General features: G+C 46.4%; 1 protein-coding gene across 1 annotated transcript in view; it reads right to left on the bottom strand.

Annotated features, from left to right (window-relative positions):
* SIL1 (SIL1 nucleotide exchange factor) overlaps window positions 1-21278 on the bottom strand; it is a gene marked incomplete in the record, with an annotated part of 234243 nt that overhangs the window by 80303 nt on the left and 132662 nt on the right. Inside the window, 3 exon segments of the mRNA XM_034778499.1 lie at window positions 2605-2796; window positions 16261-16369; window positions 17677-17797. Coding sequence (XP_034634390.1) covers window positions 2605-2796; window positions 16261-16369; window positions 17677-17797 — 422 coding nt within the window.

Below are 21278 nucleotides of genomic sequence, written 5' to 3' on the forward strand. Positions count from 1 at the left end.
TCGGGCAGCTTGGCTCTTAAACAGAGCCAAAGTCTGAGTCAGGGGAGGAGCAGAGCAGCTGCGCCCGGCCGGTATTTTTCCTGGACATGTTCGGCTTTTTGGCAATTCCCCCCGGACGGGGGTTTGATTGCCGAAAAGCCGGACATGTCCGGGGAAAAGTGGACGTATGGTAACCCTAATAAAGGAGTTATGCTGTTTTCTTTTATGTTTGCTTTGTTTTTTGCATGTTACAGATAACAGCACAGCATTCTCTGTCTCTCCACAGCTGCCCCAAACACACTAAGCTGAATCTTGATTAGCATAGGGGCCAACTGATTCTGGCAAAATAAGAGCTGGAGAAGACCTGTGACCCTGAGCTGATTCTCTGTGAAAGATCAAGTTGGGTAAATCTCCCAATCCAGTCCTTCCCCCACCCAACCCCAATCCAGTCCCTGACCCCTTACCACTGCTTCCTCAGCATATCCAGTGGCTTCTCTGCTAGATCCTGAAGGACCAATCACTGCTTATGTGCCAGCAATCTGGGACTTCCCCATGACTTGCTCCTCAGAGTAGACAGTAATACTCTGCTAGGAAACCTCAGAGTACAAAAGATTTTCCACTCCAGGGCTTCCCATCAACAGAACACTTCACATTCTGAGGAGCCAGTACAGGGTAGCACACAAGAGCTGTAGTATTAGCATTAGTGGTGCAGTAGGGTCTAACTTCGAGGTCCATCACCTTGTAAAGAAGACGGAATGCAGCCAACGTTTTTCCTCAATAGGTCTGTGTAGCCCTGGCTTCTTGCTTTCTACACTCTTCTGTAATGTCCTGTTCAGGATTGCTACTCAGATCCATCGGCCTGCATTGGTGTAACTGAGTCACAGGACAGAGAACTCCTGACATTCTTTTTTGTGTTATGCTCCAGGAGCGTATTTGGCTGTCCTTCAGTAATTACACTAAGCAAGTGTTGCTAAAGTTATTATTAAATAGAGGTAACATCCAGGGGGCACTCAACCAACTGGAGGAAGAAAGAGGAGAAAGAGTTATGCCTACTGAAAGGCAGGTAATATTTCTTAGCTGCCTGTGGGACATGGAGGGACTGCCCATACATGTGCAGCTATCCTCCATTCATATTACAGCTTCCCCTCCATTTTCTCTCTTCTAGTAGTTCAGAGTCCCACCTGTTTGTGTTTGGGTAGGATTCCCTTCACCACTCTGTTCCTACAGAACAGGAAGCAGTGAGCACTTCCCATCTACACTAGCATTTCTGAATCTCAGGGATTGAACTTGGTTCCCCCTGATCCTGGAGCGTATATAACCAGCAGTTAGGGCATTGGCAGTCCAAGTTTATTCTTTGAGTAAGTTAGGTGCATATGGCAGCAAAAGTATTGCAAGGAAAGAGAGTGCCAAAGTTTGCCACTCTGTGAATGTCTGTGAGAAAGATTCAGTATGGGAATAGGAGATGAAAAGCTCTGGAAATAATACTTCAGAGATTTTTCTTTTGCAGGAAGCTTGGCAGATGGACTTTGCTTCTCATCAGACCATTTTTTTCTAGCTTCTCCCAAAAACTGTTTTTTAAATGCATTTCATGCTAGTGAAAAGTGCCAGATTAACATCTCGGGAGACTGAACTCCCCAGAGAAAGTTCAGCACGGAGAACAGCAGTGGAAGCTTCCCCATATTTGCCTCTGTCAATCTGCTTCAAACTAAACGTGACATCTGCATGTGATATCAGAGGGTACTTTTTTCTCTACAAGGTCCATTCTGGCCTTGGTCTCTGCACCGAGATTGTACACAAGAAAGCAAATAGGTGCTGAAAATGATTTTTGGGACACGGGCATCTGTTTACTGGGAACAAACTCATTTCACCTACCATCAGACAGCTGTTTGGTGGCCAAAAAATTCTGGTCACTTGTGGGCCCACGTCCCATTTCTAAGTCGCTCTGAGCTAAAAGATGGGTTTTCTGTATGTGTGCGCGCATGCCTGGGTTATCTTTCTGTATGGAGAAGTGTGAGGAGAGATAATCATCAAGGGTGACCAGATAGCAAGTATGAAAAAAATTGGGACACTTCTTTTTTCTGTAGTGGAGGGGCATAGTTGTGTATATAAAAGACAAAGACCCTCATATCAGGATGGTCCCGATAATACCAGAACATCTGATCACCCTAGTCACACAGGACAACAGATGCCTTTTATGTAATAATAAAAGAATAATAATTTTATTTATATTTATGAAGTACCCATCCCTGTACCCTGCAAGGCATTCAGGGCACTGACTAATAATTTCAACAATAAAAATATACACACAAATGGCAAATAAAACCCATCTTCACCAACCACAGGCAAAAAGATAAATACATACAGAGGGCTGAGAGCACATCACAAATTGTGAAAACTTGGCCTCTAGGTAAATAGCGATTATATTTTATCAGTTTAGAATAATACCGTATTAGAAATGCAGATATAAAATAAGCCTGCACTGGTCCAGTGAAATCACTTATTGTCCTCGGATTGCCATAATTAAGTTGTATTATCTGATACTGAAAAGAAGAATAAAACCGCATTTATGATACCATATTCCCTGGATTTTACACAGCAGCTGTTAATGTTTTTTTGTTACCTCACCTGATGAACATAATATTCCAGGTCGTACAGTGCTGCTACTTTCTCATCCAGAGTAGAAGTAGAGCTGTTGAATTTGTTGATTAATTTAACCATAACTTCAAAATCAGTTTCTATCTTCATGTTGAGTTTTTCAAACTCCTTCTTCAGCTCTTCTATGGGACGAAACCTTTGTCTCACATCTTCCAGATTAGCCTTGGAAATGAGAGAAGTAAAACCAAAGGAAATACAGATGATAAAACAGTGGTTTGGGGGAGTACATCATCCTAAAGATACATCCCAGCCTACAGACAACTTAAAAGTGGAATTTAACCTTCAGTGAGTTTGAGGGCCTTGATTTAGAGATTTAGGGACAGATTTTTAAGGTATTTAGGCACCTAAAGATGCAAATAGGCACTCAGTGTGATTTTCAAAAGTGTATAGATACCTAACTCCAACTGAAATCGGGGGGAATTTGAGCTTTTGAAAATTCCACTAAGTTTCTATCTGCATCTTTAGGTGCCTAAATACCTTTAAAATCTGGCCCTTAGATATTAATATGAAGAGAGAAGAAATTACCTCATAGCTTTGTCTGCACATACCATTCTATATCATCTCTCTATCCCCTTCCTACACACCATTCAAGATTAAGCAAAATAAAAAAGCATTACTCTTGATATGCCATAAGGCTAAAAGTGCCACAATACTTAAGTCCATTCAACACTAACATCATCGTCATCTTGTCACATTTTTATACAGTGACTTTCACCCCAAAGGCTCCAAAATGACAAAATACCAGAATCACTTCACCAACCACTAAAATGCAGGCACCTAGCATATGCTCAGGAAGGCAGCAGCTATTTAAGAGCATCCAGCAATCTTGCATAACAGTTTAGGACAGGAAATAGAGAGTATTGTATCTAACTGAAACATCAAGGTAATTCCCTAAACTGAATTTGGGCTGGCTGCTGTGATGAAGGCCCTGACTCCTTAAACTTACTTTTAAAAATGGCCAAGAAAGTGTTAAATACTCAGTCTGGTGATGTGACAGTGCAATAGAACTCTACTTTATATAGTATCTCTCATACAAACAATACCCTATAAAGTTTTGCAGAGTTCAGTAACAGCAGAGCGTGAGAATATAAAAGTTACATGTGGAAGGTAAGAAAGAAGAGAGATATTTTTAGCTGAGATATGAAAGGAGATGAGAAGTTAACAAGGTGGAGAGACTCAGGTAAGTTGTTCCAGGTAGCGTTAAACTGTGTGGAGGGACAGAGTTGAAACTTCTGATACATAGATAAAGCCAGAAAGGAAGCAGAGAAAAAAGACTAATGTGAGATACGTTGAAGTGTGGCCAGCAAGATTATGAAAAAAAGGAAGACCATTCCAGGGTCCACTTCAGAATGAACAGAGATATCAGAGAATGGAAATGATGTGATCACTTGTCTTCGTATGGAAGAGAATTGTGTGAGAGGATCTGAGCCCAAAAGATTTTCAATTTCATTGCTCATTCCAACCTAACATACCCTAGTATTAAAAACACACTTTATGGTTCTTGCGAAAGAAATCCGTGAGCTCAAGCTGTCAAAGAGAACAATTTAGGGATGAAAGTTAAATCACTGTCAATCTAATGGTAGCTCTACAATTTGTGCTACTGTTTGCTTTGGTTAAATTGCTATATACACTGTACGGAAATTCAGAACACTACCCCCATTCCTCCCAACAAAGGGAAATGAGCAATGGAGTTATAGAGCAAAGTTCATCCTTGGTGTTAAGTCAACTCTACTTCAGAGGAGTTACCTCAGGGATGAATTTGGTCCTTGCAGCAGTAAATGATGTAAAATAGAATATTTTACATCCATTTGATGTAGCTGTTTTTAGCCCAGTTGTTGACATATCTATTAAAATAGTTTTTGAAGGACATGGTGTGACCCTAGGATCCCCTCAATGGCAAAAGGTTCAGTACTCTGTGTGAGCAACTCCTATCAGGCCTGACAAACGCACTATACCCAACACACTGCTTTCGTAGTACTTATCCAACAAGTGCCTAGTAAGGTATCAAATGAAAGCCAATGATAAACTGGTCATCAATAAAACTAAGAAATGCATGCACTGACACTCTATAAGGAAATGTGTACATATATACACTGAAATTATGTTTTAAAGCAGGGGTCTCAAACATGCGGCCCATGGATTTCCTGCGGCCCACCAAGCGGCCCGCAGCCCCCCTCCCCGCCCCCCCGGCCTACCTCTAGGCCAGTGGTGGGCAAACTACATCCATGGGATTGCCCCCCTCGAGGTCCCTGTGGCTGGGGGGAGGGGAGGGAGCAGAGGGCTCCGTGTGTTGCCCTGGTTTCCAGGCACCGCCCCCCGCAGCTCCCATTGGCCGGGAATGGGGAACTGCGGCCAATGGGAGCTTCGGGGGAGGTACCTGGAGGAGCGGCAAGCAGCGCGCCGAGCCCTGCATCCCCCTCCCACAGGGGCTGCAGTGACATGGTTCCAACTGCTTCGTGGAGCGGGGCTGGGGCCAGGACAAGCAGGGAAGCAGGCAGCCTGCCCTGGCCCCAGTGTGCGCCGCTGCCACCCCAGAGCCACTTTAGTAAGCGGCTCCGAGCCAGAACCTGAAGCCCTCCTACACCCCGTCCCCCAACTTCCTGCCCTGAGCCCTCTGCCTGCACCACAATCCCCTGCCCTGAGCCCCCGCTGCATCTCACATCCCGCCTGCACCCCAACTCCCTGCCCTGAGCCCCCTGCCTGCACTCCCAACCACCTGCTGCACCCCAACCCCCTGCCCTGAGCCTCCTGCCTGAACCCCAACCCTCTGCCACACCCCTCCTGCACCCTGCAACCTGATCCCCTGCCCTGAGCCCCCTGCCGCACCCTGCACCCTGGCCCCTTGCTGCAACCCTCACCCCTCCTGCACCCCACACCCCAATTCCCTGCCCTGAGCCCCCTGCCATACGCTGCACACCTCCTGCACTCCCTGTCCTGAGCCCCCTGCCGCACCCTGCACCTCAACTCACTGCCCTCACCTCAACCCCCCGCCACACCCCTCCTGCACCCTTCTGGGGGAAGGGAGGGGGCAGAGTTGGGGTGGGGACTTCAAGGAAGGGGTTGGAATGGGGACAGGGAAGGGGTGGGAAGAGGCGGGGCAGGGGCGGGGCCTCATGGAAGGGGTGGAGTGGGGGCAGGTCCAGGGGCAGCGAGGGGGTGGGTGTCAGTGATGCGGCCCTTGGGCCAATGAACTAGTCCTCATGTGGCCCTCCTGGGGACCCCTGTTTTAAAGTCTGTTACAAGGCAGAGTGAACAAACAGGGCTTCTGCCAGACAAAAGCATGTCTATTCACCTATCCCTGTTGCTGATGTAAATTAAGCATTCTAAAGCCAACACAATGGAACCTCAATTTGCATGTGAAGGTAACAGGAAAAACAGGTTGAAAAGGGGGATGTGAACCCAACAGGCGGAACACACGGGAGAACAAGCAATGGGGAAGAAGAGATTGGTGGTGTTGGGGCACCTCAAAAAGGGGCATTTCAAGGTTTACTGGACGGTAAGAAAGAAAGTTATAGATATGTATGGTATATCTGTATTTCCAAACTTGTGATGTTTCTGGGTGACACCCCCAGACAGACTGGCATCAGCACTGCCTAACCTGTTTGATGGCCCATCAAGGAGCATAAACTGTACAATGAACCCACTGAAAGGAACCAGGGGAAGAAAAAGCTAATGTACTCAATGATTTTTTTGCCTCTGTCTTCACGCACAAGGTCAGCTCCCAGATTGCTGCACTGGGCAGTACAGCATGGGGAGAAGGTGACCAGCCCTCTGTGGAGAAAGAAGTGGTTCGGGACTATTTAGAAAAACTGGACGTGCACAAGTCCATGGGGCCGGATGCGCTGCATCCGAGGGTGCTAAAGGAGTTGGCGGGTGAGATTGCAGAGCCATTAGCCATTATTTTTGAAAACTCATGGCGATCGGGGGAGGTCCCAGATGACTGGAAAAAGGCTAATGTAGTGCCCATCTTTAAAAAAGGGAAGAAGGAGGATCCGGGGAACTACAGGCCAGTCAGCCTCACCTCAGTCCCTGGAAAAATTATGGAGCAGGTCCTCAAGGAATCAATTATGAAACATTTAGAGGAGAGGAAAGTGATCAGGAACAGTCAGCATGGATTCACGAAGGGGAAGTCGTGCCTGACTAACCTAATTGCCTTCTATGATGAGATAACTGGCTCTGTGGATGAGGGGAAAGCAGTGGATGTGTTATTTCTTGACTTTAGCAAAGCTTTTGATACGGTCTCCCACAGTATTCTTGCCACCAAGTTAAAGAAGTATGGGCTGGATGAATGGACTGTAAGGTGGATAGAAAGCTGGCTAGATCGTCGGGCTCAACGGGTAGTGATCAATGGCTCCATGTCTAGTTGGCAGCCGGTTTCAAGTGGAGTGCCCCAAGGGTCGGTCCTGGGGCCGGTTTTGTTTAATATCTTTATTAATGATCTGGAGGATGGTGTGGACTGCACTCTCAGCAAGTTTGCAGATGACACTAAACTAGGAGGCGTGGTAGATACACTAGAGGGTAGGGATCGGATACAGAGGGACCTAGACAAATTAGAGGATTGGGCAGAAAAAAACCTGATGAGGTTCAACAAGGACAAGTGCAGAGTCCTGCACTTAGGACGGAAGAATCCCATGCACTGCTACAGACTAGGGACCGAATGGCTAGGTAGCAGTTCTGCAGAAGAGGACCTAGGGGTCACAGTGGACGAGAAGCTGGATATGAGTCAACAGTGTGCTCTTGTTGCCAAGAAGGCTAACGGCATTTTGGGCTGTATAAGTAGGGGCATTGCCAGCAGATCGAGGAACGTGATCGTTCCCCTTTATTCGACATTGGTGAGGCCTCATCTGGAATACTGTGTCCAGTTTTGGGCCCCACACTACAAGAAGGATGTGGAAAAATTGGAAAGAGTCCAGCGGAGGGCAACAAAAATGATTAGGGGTCTGGAGCACATGACTTATGAGGAGAGGCTGAGAGAACTGGGATTGTTTAGTCTCCAGAAGAGAAGAATGAGGGGGGATTTGATAGCAGCCTTCAACTACCTGAAGGGGGGTTCCAAAGAGGATGGAGCTCGGCTGTTCTCAGTGGTGGCAGATGACAGAACAAGGAGCAATGGTCTCAAGTTGCAGTGGGGGAGGTCCAGGTTGGATATCAGGAAAAACTATTTCACTAGGAGGGTGGTGAAACACTGGAATGCGTTACCTAGGGAGGTGGTGGAGTCTCCTTCCTTGGAGGTTTTTAAGGCCCGGCTTGACAAAGCCCTGGCTGGGATGATTTAGCTGGGAATTGGTCCTGCTTTGAGCAGGGGGTTGGACTAGATGACCTCTTGAGGTCCCTTCCAACTCTGATATTCTATGATTCTATGATTCTATGATCTTATGAGTCAGCAAAGCATGTGGTATGCCTGTGGACAGAGAACTCTAAGGCTTCCATACCATGTACCATGAAGCTTGTGTTTGGTACAAAGGAAGTACAAGCCGCATGGCAAAAGAATATAAAAGGCAGCTGCATCATTTCCATTTTGTCTTCAATCCGGTTTCTTACCTCTGGAGTAACTTTTCTACAAAAAAATGGTTACCTACCTTTTTGTAACTATTGTTCTTCCAGATGTGTTGCTCATGTCCATTCCACCACGTGCAAGGCCATCCCTAGAGATTGTGGTGCCCTACGCAGCCCCACTGCGGGGGGGCCGGCCCCGGGCCTCCGAGGTAGGGGGAGCGTCCTACTCCCAGGCCTCCACAGTGGAGAGGGGGACTGCGCCCAAGGGCTTTGGGAGGCAGGAGCACCCAGTGCAGGAAGGCAGCAGGAGTCTCACGGGGTGGTGGGAAGTGGAGCAACCCAGCCTTAGCCTGCTCCCAGGTTTAAGAGAAGGCCGGGGAGTGTGGGGGGAAGAGGGGGAGGAGAACAACCCCCCCCAGCACTCACCAGCGGCGCAGCTGGGAGCCGGCATAGCAGAGCAGGCTGGGGCCGGGTCACTCCAGTTCCCGCCACCCGGTGAGTGCAGGGCAGGCCCAACCCCAACCCCTGCTGCAGTCCCCCGGGACCCATAGCTCAGGGGACGGGGTTTGGGTGGGAAGGGGTGGAGTGGGGGTAGGGCAGGGGCAGGAAGAGGCGGGGCGGAGCAGGGGCGGGGCGGAGCAGGGGCTGGGGGGAAAAAGGGTGAAGCAGGGGTGGAGGCAGCTTTCCTGGGCCTTGCTGTGCGCAGCCTATGAGGGGCCAGTTCAGCCATCCGGGGGATCGGGCTGGCCGCTGGAGCTGGATGCAGCATGCAGCTGCGTAGGGCACCAGGAAATTTGGTGCCCCAAATTTCCTGGTGCCCTATGCATCTGCGTAGTTTGCGTATGAGTATGGACGGCCTTGTCCATGTGCACAGTTGTCTGAGATTTCTGCCCACACCCTGGAGTGGTGCTCCCATGCCGCGTTATATCAGGCACCGCCGGCTCTGCACCCTCTCAGTTCCTCGTGGCCAGCAACTCCGACAGAGGGTAAGAAGAGCAGGCAATAGAATGGACATGAACAAATCTGGAACAACAACATTTACTAAAAGGTAGGTAACCGTTTTTCTTCTTCAAGTGCTTGCTCATGTTGATTCCATTTTAGGTGACTCACAAGCAGCATCCACGGAGGTGGGCTCGGAGTTCATAGCTTAGCGGCTTGCAGTACTGCCCTACCGAAGCCAGCATCGTCCCGGGCCTGCTGGGTCAAGGCATAGTGGGACATAAAAGTGTTGACAGATGACCAGGTGGCCGCTCTACAGATGTCCTGAATAAGCACATGGGCCAGAAAGGCTGCTGAAGAGGCCTGTGCCCTGGTAGAGTGGGCGGTGACAATCGCCGGAGTGGCACCTTCGCTTAGTCGTAGCAGAAGCAAATGCAGGGAGTGATCCAAGAAGAATTTCTTTGAATGGATACCGGGCAACCTTTCATTCTGACGACCAAAGCGACGAATAATTGCATCGACTTACGGAATGGCTTGGTCCTGTCAGGGTAGAAGGCCAGAGCCCTTCTGATGTCCAGGGCATGTAGCCTGCACTCCTCCTCCGATCTATGTGGCAGCGGAAAGAAGATTGGTAAGTAAATGTCCTGGCTCGAGTGAATCTGAGAGACTGTCTTGGGAAAAAATGCTGGGTGTGGCCTTAGTTGGACCTTGTCCGTGTAGAAGACCGTGTAAGGCGGCTCCAAGGTGAGCACTCAAATCTCATATACCCAGAAGGTCGATGTCACTTCGACCAGGAGAAGGAGGGAACAGGAAGCCAGTGGCTCAAAGGGAGGACCCACAAGCTGCGACAGCACCAGACTCAAGTCCCACAGAGGGACCAGATCCCTGACATGTGGGTAGAGGCGTTCCAAGCCCTTAAGGAATCTGGCCATGATATCCTGAGCAAAAAATCAACCTGATCTCAAATGGCAGGTGGAAGGCTGAGATGGCCGCAAGATGGACCTTGATCAATGAGAGGGACAAGTCATGGAGCCTAAGGTACAGGAGACAGTCCAGAATAAGCTGCAGTGAAGCCCACTCAGGAAGAACACCTTTGTCCGCAATCCAGCAGGTGAACTGTTTCCACTTGGCCATGTAAGTTGCCCTGGTGGAAAGCTTCCTACTTCCCAGCAGAACACGCTGAACCTCAGCCAAGCACTACTGCTCTTGCATGTTTAGCCATGCAGCAGCCAAGCAGTCAGATATAACACCGCCAAGTTGGGGTGCAGAGGACTGCCGTGGTTCTGGGACAACAGATCTGACTGGAGCGGTAGCTGGAAGGGGATTGCCACTGAGAGGTCCATCAGAATGTTGAACCAGTGTTGGCGCAGCCACGCCGGCACTGTGAGGATGACGCTCACCCTGTCCTGTTTGATTTTCGTGAGGACCCTAGGTCGTAACGGCACCAGAGGGAAGGCGTACATCAGAGCCACCGACCACGGGAGCAAAAAGGTGTCCGACAGGGATCCTCTGTCCATACCCCAATCAAGCAGAAGACGTGGCATTTCTGCTGGGACATGAACAGGTCTACCCGGGAGTTCCCCACCTGCAGAAGATGGAACTGGCCACCTCTGGATGAAGGGACCACTCGTGGCAAGATGAGAACATCCTGCTGAAGCCATCTGCCAAAGCCTTCTTGGTACCTGGAAGGTGAGCAGCTACAAGATGGATGTTGTACTGCAGACAGAAGTCCCAGAGCCAGAGGGCTTCCTGGCAGAGGACAAATGACCTGGCTCTACCCTGCCTGTTGATTAGAAGACCGCAGCCGCGTTGTCCATCAGGCCCTGGACTACTCTGCCTTGTATATGAGGTAGAAAGGCTAGGCAGGTTAGTCAAACAGCCTTGAGCTCCCTGACAGTGATATGCAGGGAACGATTGCGACTGGATCAGCGACCTTGAGTACTGAGGGCGCCCAGATGGGCTCCTTAACCCAGGTCTGAGGCGTCGGAGACAAGGGTCACTGACAAGGCCAGGTCCGTGAAGGGAATTTCTTCCAACATTGAGTTGGGATACTGCCACCAGAGGAGGGATGACAGGACGCTGTCTGGAATCCTGACTACTCAGTCCATGCTGTGCCAGTTGGGGACATAGACCGACACCAGCCAGACCTGAAGAGGTCTGAGATGGAGCCAGGCGTGCCTGACCACGTAAGTACCTGCTGCCATGTGGCCCAGCAGCCTCAGACACTTGTGGGCAGTGGTGAGCGGGTGGGCCCGCAGGCCCGCCGTGGCCTGGAAGCGAGTCTCTGGGAGGAAGGCCCTGGGCCGAGTGGAGTCAAGAACTGCTCTGATGAATTCTATACATTGTACTGGTGTCAAGGTTGAATTTTTCTTGTTTATTATCAACCCCAGGTCGCGACAGGTGGAACGTACCAGGTGAAGATGTCTCCGCACCTGCTCTGGAGACTGGCCCCTTATCAACCAGTTGTTGAGTTACAGATATATTTGGACCCTCCCATGTCTCAGGTAAGCGGCCACTGGTGCTATATACTTTGTGAATACCCTCGGAGCCAACGAGAGACCAAAGGGCATCGCTGTGAATTGGAGATGGCACCGGCCCAATATGAAGTGGAGGAAGCGCTGGTGCCCCGGAAAGATGGAAATATGGAAGTATGCATCCTTTAAATCGAGGGTGCCGTACCAGTCTCCCGGATCCAGGGAGACCATGCAAAACTTCAACTTCTTGAGAGACTTGTTGAGGCAACACAGGTCTAGGATGGATCGGAGGCCCCTTTTTGCCTTCGGAATTAGGAAGTAGCAGGAGTAGAATCCTCTGCCTTCCATGTTCCGAGGAACCTTTTCCATTGCCCCCAATTGCAGGAAGTTTTTGACCTCCTGAACAAGGAGTTGCTCATGAGAAGGGTCCCTGAAGATGGATGGGGAAGGCGGGTAGGAGGGATGGTTGGCTATAAACTGCAGGGTGTAGACCAAAGCAACCACGTCTAGCACCCAACAGACGGAAGGGCCGGGTTGGATCCAGTACATTAGCTGGGGTGCCGTCCTCGAGCGCACCCTCAAAATGACTGCTTCTGGCCTCCCTGACTTGTGGGAGGGTCAGGTTGGGCAACTGGGAGGGAAGAGGATGGGTAATGTCTCTTAGGCCCTTGAAGCCAGGGCAGTGGCGCATGCCCCGCTCGGAGCAAAGTCCCAACTGGGACTCTATTGACTAACTATAACACTGTTAACTAACTATCTATAAATTATGTACAACAACAATGAAACCAGCCAAAGGTGCTTCATCCAACCGTCACCGGCAGTAAGAAGGAACAGAGGACGCAGGGCCGGCGACTTTGGCAGTGCTGAAAAAGATGCCAGTAGCTTTATCGGTGCCATAGCTCCTGAAGTCGGTCTGTCTCAGTGTCCAGAGCCAAGAGACGATGCCGAGGACTGTAGGTCTGCCTGGTTAGGGTCCTTAGACTTGTGTTTCATACCAGTGATACTCAAACAGGATCTGGAGCTATGTCCCATCAGAGGATGTTAAGGAGACTAACCTCACAGGGGATTGTGTTCTGATGGGCTGTGGCTCAGAGCGTAAAGGAGGAAGGCCGTTTCTTCTCATCAGAGCAAGAAAGAGACTACTTTCTCTAAGAGGAATGTGGGGAATTTGGATTGGCAGATGACCTGGCTGCACCCCATTTGCTGGAGAGAGTCTGGGCCGAGGTCCAATGTTGGACTCAGCGATTTCATAGAATCATAGAATATCAGGGTTGGAAGGGACCTCACGGGGTCATCTAGTCCAACCCCCTGCTCAAAGCAGGGCCAATCCCTAGACAGATTTTGGTTTTTTTTTACCCCAGTTCCCTAAATGGCCCCCTCAAGGATTGAACTCACAACCCTGGGTTTAGCAGGCCAATACTCAAACCACTGAGCTATCCCCCCTCCATGAGACAGTCATAACCAAATGTCCCAGTCTCTTCTGACTCTGGAAGTCAATTCATGGCAGTGGGAACACTTTTGTCGGACCTGTCCCTCTCCTGGACAGTAATACACTACAGGTGGCTATCAGTTACAGGGAAGGCATTCCAGCAAGAGACACTCAAAGCTGGGAGATCCAAGCATAAGGGTGATGGAAAAAGCTTCCCAATCTGGAAGGTCAGGAAGCAGAAAAATGAAAACCTAAGCTATGAAGTAACGGTAAAGGTAAAGTTAAACCAACCAAAAAAATATATATATATTTTTTTTACAGTATTCCTACTACTTTTCCTTTCCTCTAACTACACTAAAAACTGACAGGTAAGGCACTATCTACTTGGGGGAAAAGGAGAAGTGGGCTTTGCTGCAGATTCCATCCCAGACCAAAGGCCACAGAGATGGAACTGGGGAGCGGTTGGATCACACAGTGCTATATATACACACATCCCACTTACAGCGCAAGGGGGGCGGTGCACGTGTGGTCCAACAGGCACTGCTGATTAAGATCTCCGATCCCAGGCCCAAGGGTTCTGCTGCACCTACAGTGGTGCACCTATCACTCTAAGAAGAACCTGTTCTTATTATCCTAGCTCTCTCTCTTAAATCTTAATTTTTTTTTGTAAATATACACTTCTGCCTCAATATAACACGAATTCTGATATAACGTGGTAAAGCAGTGCTCCGGGGGGGGAGGGGCTGCACGCTCCGGCGGATCAAAGCAAGTTCGATATAACGCGGTTTCACCTATAACGCGGTAAGATTTTTTTGGCTCCCGAGGACAGCGTTATATCGAGGTAGAGGTATATTTGATTTCACTATAAGCAGATTCCAGTGGTGGTGGTGTTATAAAGGACCTGATCCAGAGTTGTGCCAGTCAAGCTGTGTACACACTGTCTTTTTGGAGACAGCTTACCAGGCTATTTTTGAGAGTGTTTGGTGACAGGGGCTGGATATTACATATGGGGATCCTGGCAGAGGGGCTCGAGGATTAGTGCGCGTCTGTCACTACCCTGCACAGGAGAGGGTTAGGTCTCTGGAAGTCAGTGCTTGTCTGTGTCCAGAGGCTGTTGGTTTCAGGAAACTGAGCTACAACAGGCATCAGGCAAGACTGCTTCACACTAAGGGCAGGTGATGGTGAGATACCTCACAACTCTGCGTATCTCTGGGGAGTGTCACACATGGCTCATTCTCACACAATGGGTTATTACTGATTTTTGCATTTAAATGACATTCATAAAAGAATTCTGCCATCAGATAAATAATTATCTGAAAAAGGAGATGTCTTGCCCAAAGGATGATAAGAATATTGCTAGAGCAACTGTAACACATTGACTGGACTAAGGGAATAACATTTCTAATCAACCGATAGGCTAAACATCTTCGTGATATATGGGGACTGTGATGGCAGTATAGTGTTTTTGGGACCCAAAGAGGGGGCATCACAGTCTTTGCTCACTTCCCTTGCCTCAGTTTTCCTAGCCAACTCAAGCAACAGCCACATACAAGAGTGAAGCTTGGACCCAGAGGAATCCTCTCTGATGCTCAAGAGAAAAAAGCTGCATCCCATTTGCTCAGCCTTATATACACAAACGTAGTTTGTTTTACTTTGAATGGTGGCCTCTGTGTGACTGAGTAGCCAAGAGCGGACAAACCTGGGTTGAAACTTTTATGTTATGCTGGCAGGCAGAGAAATAAATGAGCAGGTCTCTTTTTGAAAAGAGTGGGGTTTTTTGGCCTTTTTAAGTGTATTCGTTTTGTATGAGGACTTTTTTTGGAACTGACTTCTGCCATGGGGCCTTATCCTGTTCCCATTAAAGTTATAGGGATTTTGCGACTGGCTTCAATATGAGCAGGAATGGACCTTCATGAGCTAAATGATCCAAACATAATAATTACAGCTGGTTAATAATTCACTGTCAATAAACCACCTAATGAATTTAGCCCACTTTTTGTTTGCAAATCATTCAAGAACCAAATCTGATTGAATCAGCTTATTTGGAAGTGCTAACCAAATAGGCTGAAAGGTAGTCACAAACTATGGGGAGTTCACAGATTCTTCTTTGCTTTTCTTTCCCGTGGCATGTGATTGGTTACCTAGAGTCAGAGGGTATTTTTTCTACTTCCTGATTCTGAGTGAAGGCTGTTAAACAGGATAATAATGAATAGCAAATAATACATTAGACAAATAATTCTCATACTAGAAATTACTACACTTTGCAGTTTTGCAAACGTTTTCATGAACCAAACCAGCAATCAATCAACTAAATTAACAAAAACAATGAACAACTGGACCACACAAGAAACAGTAGTAAGATGTATTCACAAAAATGTTCACATATTACTCTTGGTATTACTCATTCAAATCTAATGATGCCCAACCAAAAAAGCCAGGGAAGCAACATCCCACCTGAGGTCTTACTGACATTACCTACTTCATGTTCACGGAAGAGATTTGCCATTTCACTTCTAGCATCACTTGTATGACACGAGCCTCAGTAAGAAATTTAGATCTGAGGTCTGGGGGTTTCAGGGGTTGATTATATGGAGATTCAAACTTTCACACTTGTGGTTCAAATCTGACTCCGGTAGTTAGTGACCACAAGGTCACCTGATGGCTGTTCTGTCACTGAACCAGTAACCTGAGTCCACTTCCAAAGTGCACTAGCGTCCACACTGTGATCACCACTAGTGGCAGCTTTCCCAGCCACAGTTTATGGTGTACCAATTATCAACAAATATGTTACACTACATGTATAAATATATTAACTACAGCTGTGCAATAAAAGGCTTTTTAGAACAAGAAGGCTTAGAATTATCTTTACAAAAGCTTTCAATTTATATAGAAATCCCAGCTTTAGCAACATAGCTGAGGAAATCCTGACACGCCATTGAAATCAATGGGAAATTTTGCCATTGATTTCAATGGGATCAGGATTTTACCCAGAAAATTTATATTTGCCTGATAACCATAGACAAAGCAGGAAATGGTCTGTTGGATTCCCCTTACACAGGTGGTTTTCAACATTTTTCCATTTGCAGGTCCCTATAAAATTTTGAATGGAGCTGCATACCCCTTTGGAAATCTTAGGCATACTCTGTGGACCCCAGGTTGAAAACCACCGCCCTACAAGATTGTTCCCCACAGTACATTTTCCAGCACTTGTAGCCATGTTATTTCTAATGCATGCTTCATACAGTGTTACACCAGCTTTTCATGGGGTGCTTTAGAAACAGGAAATACCTTTTGTTCCATTGTGCTTTCTGTCTTTTCTTTTTCCTTCATTTTAGCCAAAGCCTCTTTGAGTTCCTGTGATGTAAATGAGTTTGAGTTGATATGCATCTCATCCAGCCTTGCAGAAAAACAAAAACAAAAAACAAAAAAACACATTATATGGGTGAACAATTTATCCTTAAAAAAATACAAACAATCAACATTTGTCGGGAGAAAAAGTTGAGTACTAAATTCCCATTTATCTAGTACAGAACATGCAGAAAAATCAATGCTCCAAAGTAAGGTTAGATCTAGTGCTCACAGTTTAGGAGTGTGGCTTTAAGACACCATCTTGACAGTCATAAAGCTGTGGTTTGAAAATCCTCATGGCAACACGAGATCTCAATTCCTAATACTATAAAAACTGCTCAATTTATCTCCCTAATCTATTATCTGGGGATGTATAAAACAGGAAAGATTTCATAAGCAAAAAAAGAGCACAGGTGTGCCCAGAATATTGACAAGGATCTTTTACTTGTAAGTCTTGGGATGGGTGCATTCAGTTCCAAAGCTGACATTTTGATGATTATGATATCAAACGAAGGATTGGGCAAAATGTAGTTACTACAGTCTAAGAAACTAACTCTGCTGTTCTTTTTGCTTTGTCCTAACCTGATCCTATTGGTAAAGGGGATTTCTTTTGGCAGTAAGCATTGTTTCACTGGCGAAAGGAAAACCCAGGGTTGGGACATCTCAATGAGCTTCTGCATGCACTGAATCATAAGGAGGGGGAGGGGGTGGGCGGTGGAGGGCACAGAATGGTAGTACTCATGTATTTTGAGAAATAAAAGTCCCCCTGATTACAAAGCCTGTCTTTGTAAAGAGAGCACAAGGACGGAAATGGTTGAGAGTTGTATTTTTTAAGCAATTTTTTAAAAAAATAGATGTAGTGAAGGCTGGTGACATCTTGAGTGTGTGTCAGCAAAAACTGACACTTAAATGAATGCTTAGAGCCAATGCACAACAGCAAGTAAAGACCTTGTTGTATCTGACTCAAACCACTGTGAAAAAACCCTCCATAAGCTATCCTGCTGCATTAATATCTAGAAAATAATTTGCACCCCATTGCTACAGAAAGTTTCAAAAGAACAAGTGACATTCGCAAGAAATCATACTGCAAGTTTAGTTTCAGAATCATGGCTTTACAAAGTATGAAAGTCTCTCCAAAAGCACACTGAGGGCACAGTTTTAGCACCCAGGCGAAAAGGAAGTAGGGCAGCTAGGGCCCAGTTTACAGAAGTACTGAGCACCCCAAATGCCAATTAGAGACTCTGCGACCTGTGGATATTCAGCACTTCTGAAAATCCGGTTCCTAATAAAAGAAATGAAATCAAAAGCCCATCTACCTCTGTATAGCAGAACAGCAAGTACTTTATACTACTGTACCTTTTCCTTTTCTTCTGGTCTTTCATGTCACTTTTTTCATTTTTGTTATCTAGAAGCTTGGCTTCTCTTTCCCCTGTCTGAAGATTTAATCGCACATGTAACCCTGAAGGAACAGCCTGACCTACAAACAAAGGTTAGAGTATTTTAGGCCACATTTATTCTCCTCCTCAGGATTTACCATGCTGGGCATATTTAAGTTAGACACTTCTATTCCAATGCCGCACAGCAAAGATAGTGAGTCAAGCAGAAAAGTCAAGGTTTGCAGTGTGACAAAGAACAGGGTATTTACTGTAGCCTGAGCACTTCCCCAAAATTAACAGGCGGCAGGTTTAAAACAAACAAAAGGAAGTATTTCTTCACATAACACACAGTCAACCCATGAAACTCCTTGCCAGGGGATGTTGTGAAAGCCAAAAGCATAACTTGGTTCAAAAAAGAATTAGACAAGTTCATGGAAGATAAGTCTGTCAATGGTTATTAGCCAGGATGCTCAGGGATTCAACCCCATGCCCTGGGTGTTCCCAAGCCTCTGACTGCCAGAACCTAGGACTGGATAACAAGGATTGATCACATTGCCCTATTCTGTTCATTACCTCTGAAGCATCTGGCACTGGCCACTGTCGGAAGACAGGATTCTGGGCGACATAGACCATTGGTCTGACCCAGTATGGCCGTTCTTATGGCACCTTGACACAAGTGCCATTTAACCTCCAGGAAGTCCCATGACACACAACTGTTAATATGGCTGACACTCCGTTCCCTGACCACCTCACAAACTTGGATCCAGATTGCTGACTCCTCAATTAAGTAGTGACACTTGGTTATGCAGAGTTCCCAGTGAGCTAGGGACACTGGTTCTGTTACTGGCACAGTAGTACTTTTATCATAGTGGGTCAGAAGCCTTAGAAATCAGACCTCTCTGTACTTATATGTCTCAATCTAAAAATCAGTAACAGTCATAGGTGCTTAGACAAGCTCAATGCATGCAGCAGAGGATCCCTTCAACTTTAACAGGTATATTCTGGATATTATGTTACTTTGCTGTTCTGTAGCGTATTGAGATGCCAGATTTAAGGAATATTTGATCAACGTTAAATGCCAACAAGAAGATAGGAAATTCATAGTCATCCACATCCCTCTAAAAATGCTTTGGCCTAGTCACAAGATTGAGGTTACAGCTAACTGAGAACATTTCAGCATGGACCTGTATTCCATGGATGAAGTGGAAATGGCAATATTTCCTGTGAGGTATGATTCCATTTTCTGTGTACTTCCTCTTTTAATACAAGAAGTTTGCCTGATAGATGGGGGTAGGCATCTTACTAAATCTCTCCCTCTCTCTCCGTCTCTCTCTTTCTCACACACACACACACACACACACACACACACACACACACACACACACTCTCTCTCTCTCTCTCTCTCTCTCTGCTTTTTCTCTCCCACAATATGAAGATTTTGTATTTAGTCTTAAATTAAGGGAAACAGACAAAGGAAAAGACATATAGAGTGAAAGGGTATGTTTGTCTTTTTGAATTTGAGAGACACAACATTTCCTATTGAAGGGCACTGGAGGCATAGATAATTCATTTTATTATAAATATGTCTTCTCATAATATGAAAGCCTCTAGTCTGAAGAACTAGTGTGTGGACTCCACCGACATAAGAACACAGAAGTATGTAACTGGTCAAAGCTACTGGTGCCTGAACTGCTCCTCCATCATCAGTCTGGAGTGTCTCTCACATCCTTAAACAAGGAACATCCAAAGTTTATAGTTGTTTTTAAATGTACAAAGGTGGGGGAAAGTCCAGACTAAAGGATTTCCTATTCTAATACGGTATATTTATGATAAAAATAAGTTGACTTTTCCTACATTTCCCTTTAGTAGGAAATGCTGCATGTCTCAAAACAAAGAGACAAACATGTCCTTTCACTCTAGAGTAGGGAAAACAGACAAAAATGGATCAACTATAAAATGTTCATGTGGCATCCTATACCTTGGAGGAGCATCTTGTAAACCCCACATTCCTCATCTGTATATAACTGTGATATTGCATATAAAGCAGGCCGTGTGAGGTATCAGGGGAAAGGTTATGATTGCCTGAAAGTCATTTTTCTATCATTAATACATATGAAGCTATGAAAATTGTGTTATATGGCTGACACTGAAACATACTGTATGCTAGGGAATCAGCCAGATATTAGCTCCCCAGAGGCAACAGCAAGGAAAATAACCAACACCTGAGCAGGGTATCAAACAACCCATCAACAGCCATTGTCCAGCAAGCTACAATTCAATGATTCACCTGCATGAGGCCATACCAGGGGAAGTATTCAACCTTGCCTGGAGACTCAGCATTGCCCCCCAGACATGCCTGGACTTGTGTTCCCCAAGCACATGGGACTGAGGGTATAAAAGAGAACACATGGGGCCCATGCTTGGCCTTTCTCCTGCACCCACCTATGCTGCAAGCAACAAGGACTCCAACAGAGGGGACTGGCCCAGGTTTCAAGGGTCAATGACTAGGATATGCCTATGAACTGCAATATCCAGTGGGGTGAGAAAATCTAATCTAGATGTTACCCAGTCTAATAGGGTTGAGAGCTTAGACTGCGTGCTTATATTTTATTTTATTTTGGTAACTAACTCTGACTTTTTGCCTATCACTTAATATCTATCTTTTGTAGTCAATACATGTGTTTTATTGTTTATCTTCATTTGTATGAAGTGTGTGGCAAAGCTGCTCAGGTTTGCAAAGGCTGGTGTATGTCCACTTTCCATTGATGAAGTGGTGAACCAATTAATAAATTTGCACTGCCCGTCTTGAACAGTGCAAGGTGGTATATCACTGAGGTACAGTGCTGGGAGGGATCTGGCTGGTGCCTTTCCTTGTGTGATTTATGAGTGGCTCTGGGAGCATTCATGCAATTTTGCTGGCTGTGGGGCTCCACATGCTGTTGTGCTAAGTGATAACAGCACCTGGAGGGGTTTGCTGCTGGTCACTAGCAGGGCATTGTGAGAGACAGCCCAGGCTGGAAAGAGTTAGGGGGCACAGTGGTCCCACAGTCCCAGGCTGCGAACCCAAGGATCCAGTCACAGTTCAGATATGTATATGAGAGAGGCGTGCTCTCAGACACCATAGATCTTCCATCATGAGTCTCATGACTCAGATGGGGAAGAAAGATACAGTGATAGCAAGGACTCTGTGTTCCCCTGTGACAGCAATCTAGTCAGGAAGCAGCTAGAAGATGCTTTTAAAAGAAAGGCTTTAGTAAAGTCTTGAGAAAAAAAGACAAGCCACATCTCCACTCTGTCATTCAAGAGACATCAGACTGAGGATTCTTAAACATACTGATTGTAAAATGAAATTAGAGAGGGATTTCCAGACAAATAAATATATTTGCCTCTTAGCCTTCATTAGGTATGAATACCATTTAGACCGAGACAAGCATAAGGAGAAAGCAAGGTTCTTCAATTCTCAAAGTGAGCAGGATTACCTCACTAGGTCAAAAGCACCTGGAGATAACGAGGTTACAAATGCAGTATTTTCTCAAGTAATTCATGAATTGTCAAGTGTAGCCAGAAATAAATGTCCCCGTT

The sequence above is a fragment of the Trachemys scripta genome, chromosome 8, assembly GCF_013100865.1.
Source record: "Trachemys scripta elegans isolate TJP31775 chromosome 8, CAS_Tse_1.0, whole genome shotgun sequence".
NCBI classification, from domain to species: Eukaryota; Metazoa; Chordata; order Testudines; family Emydidae; genus Trachemys; species Trachemys scripta.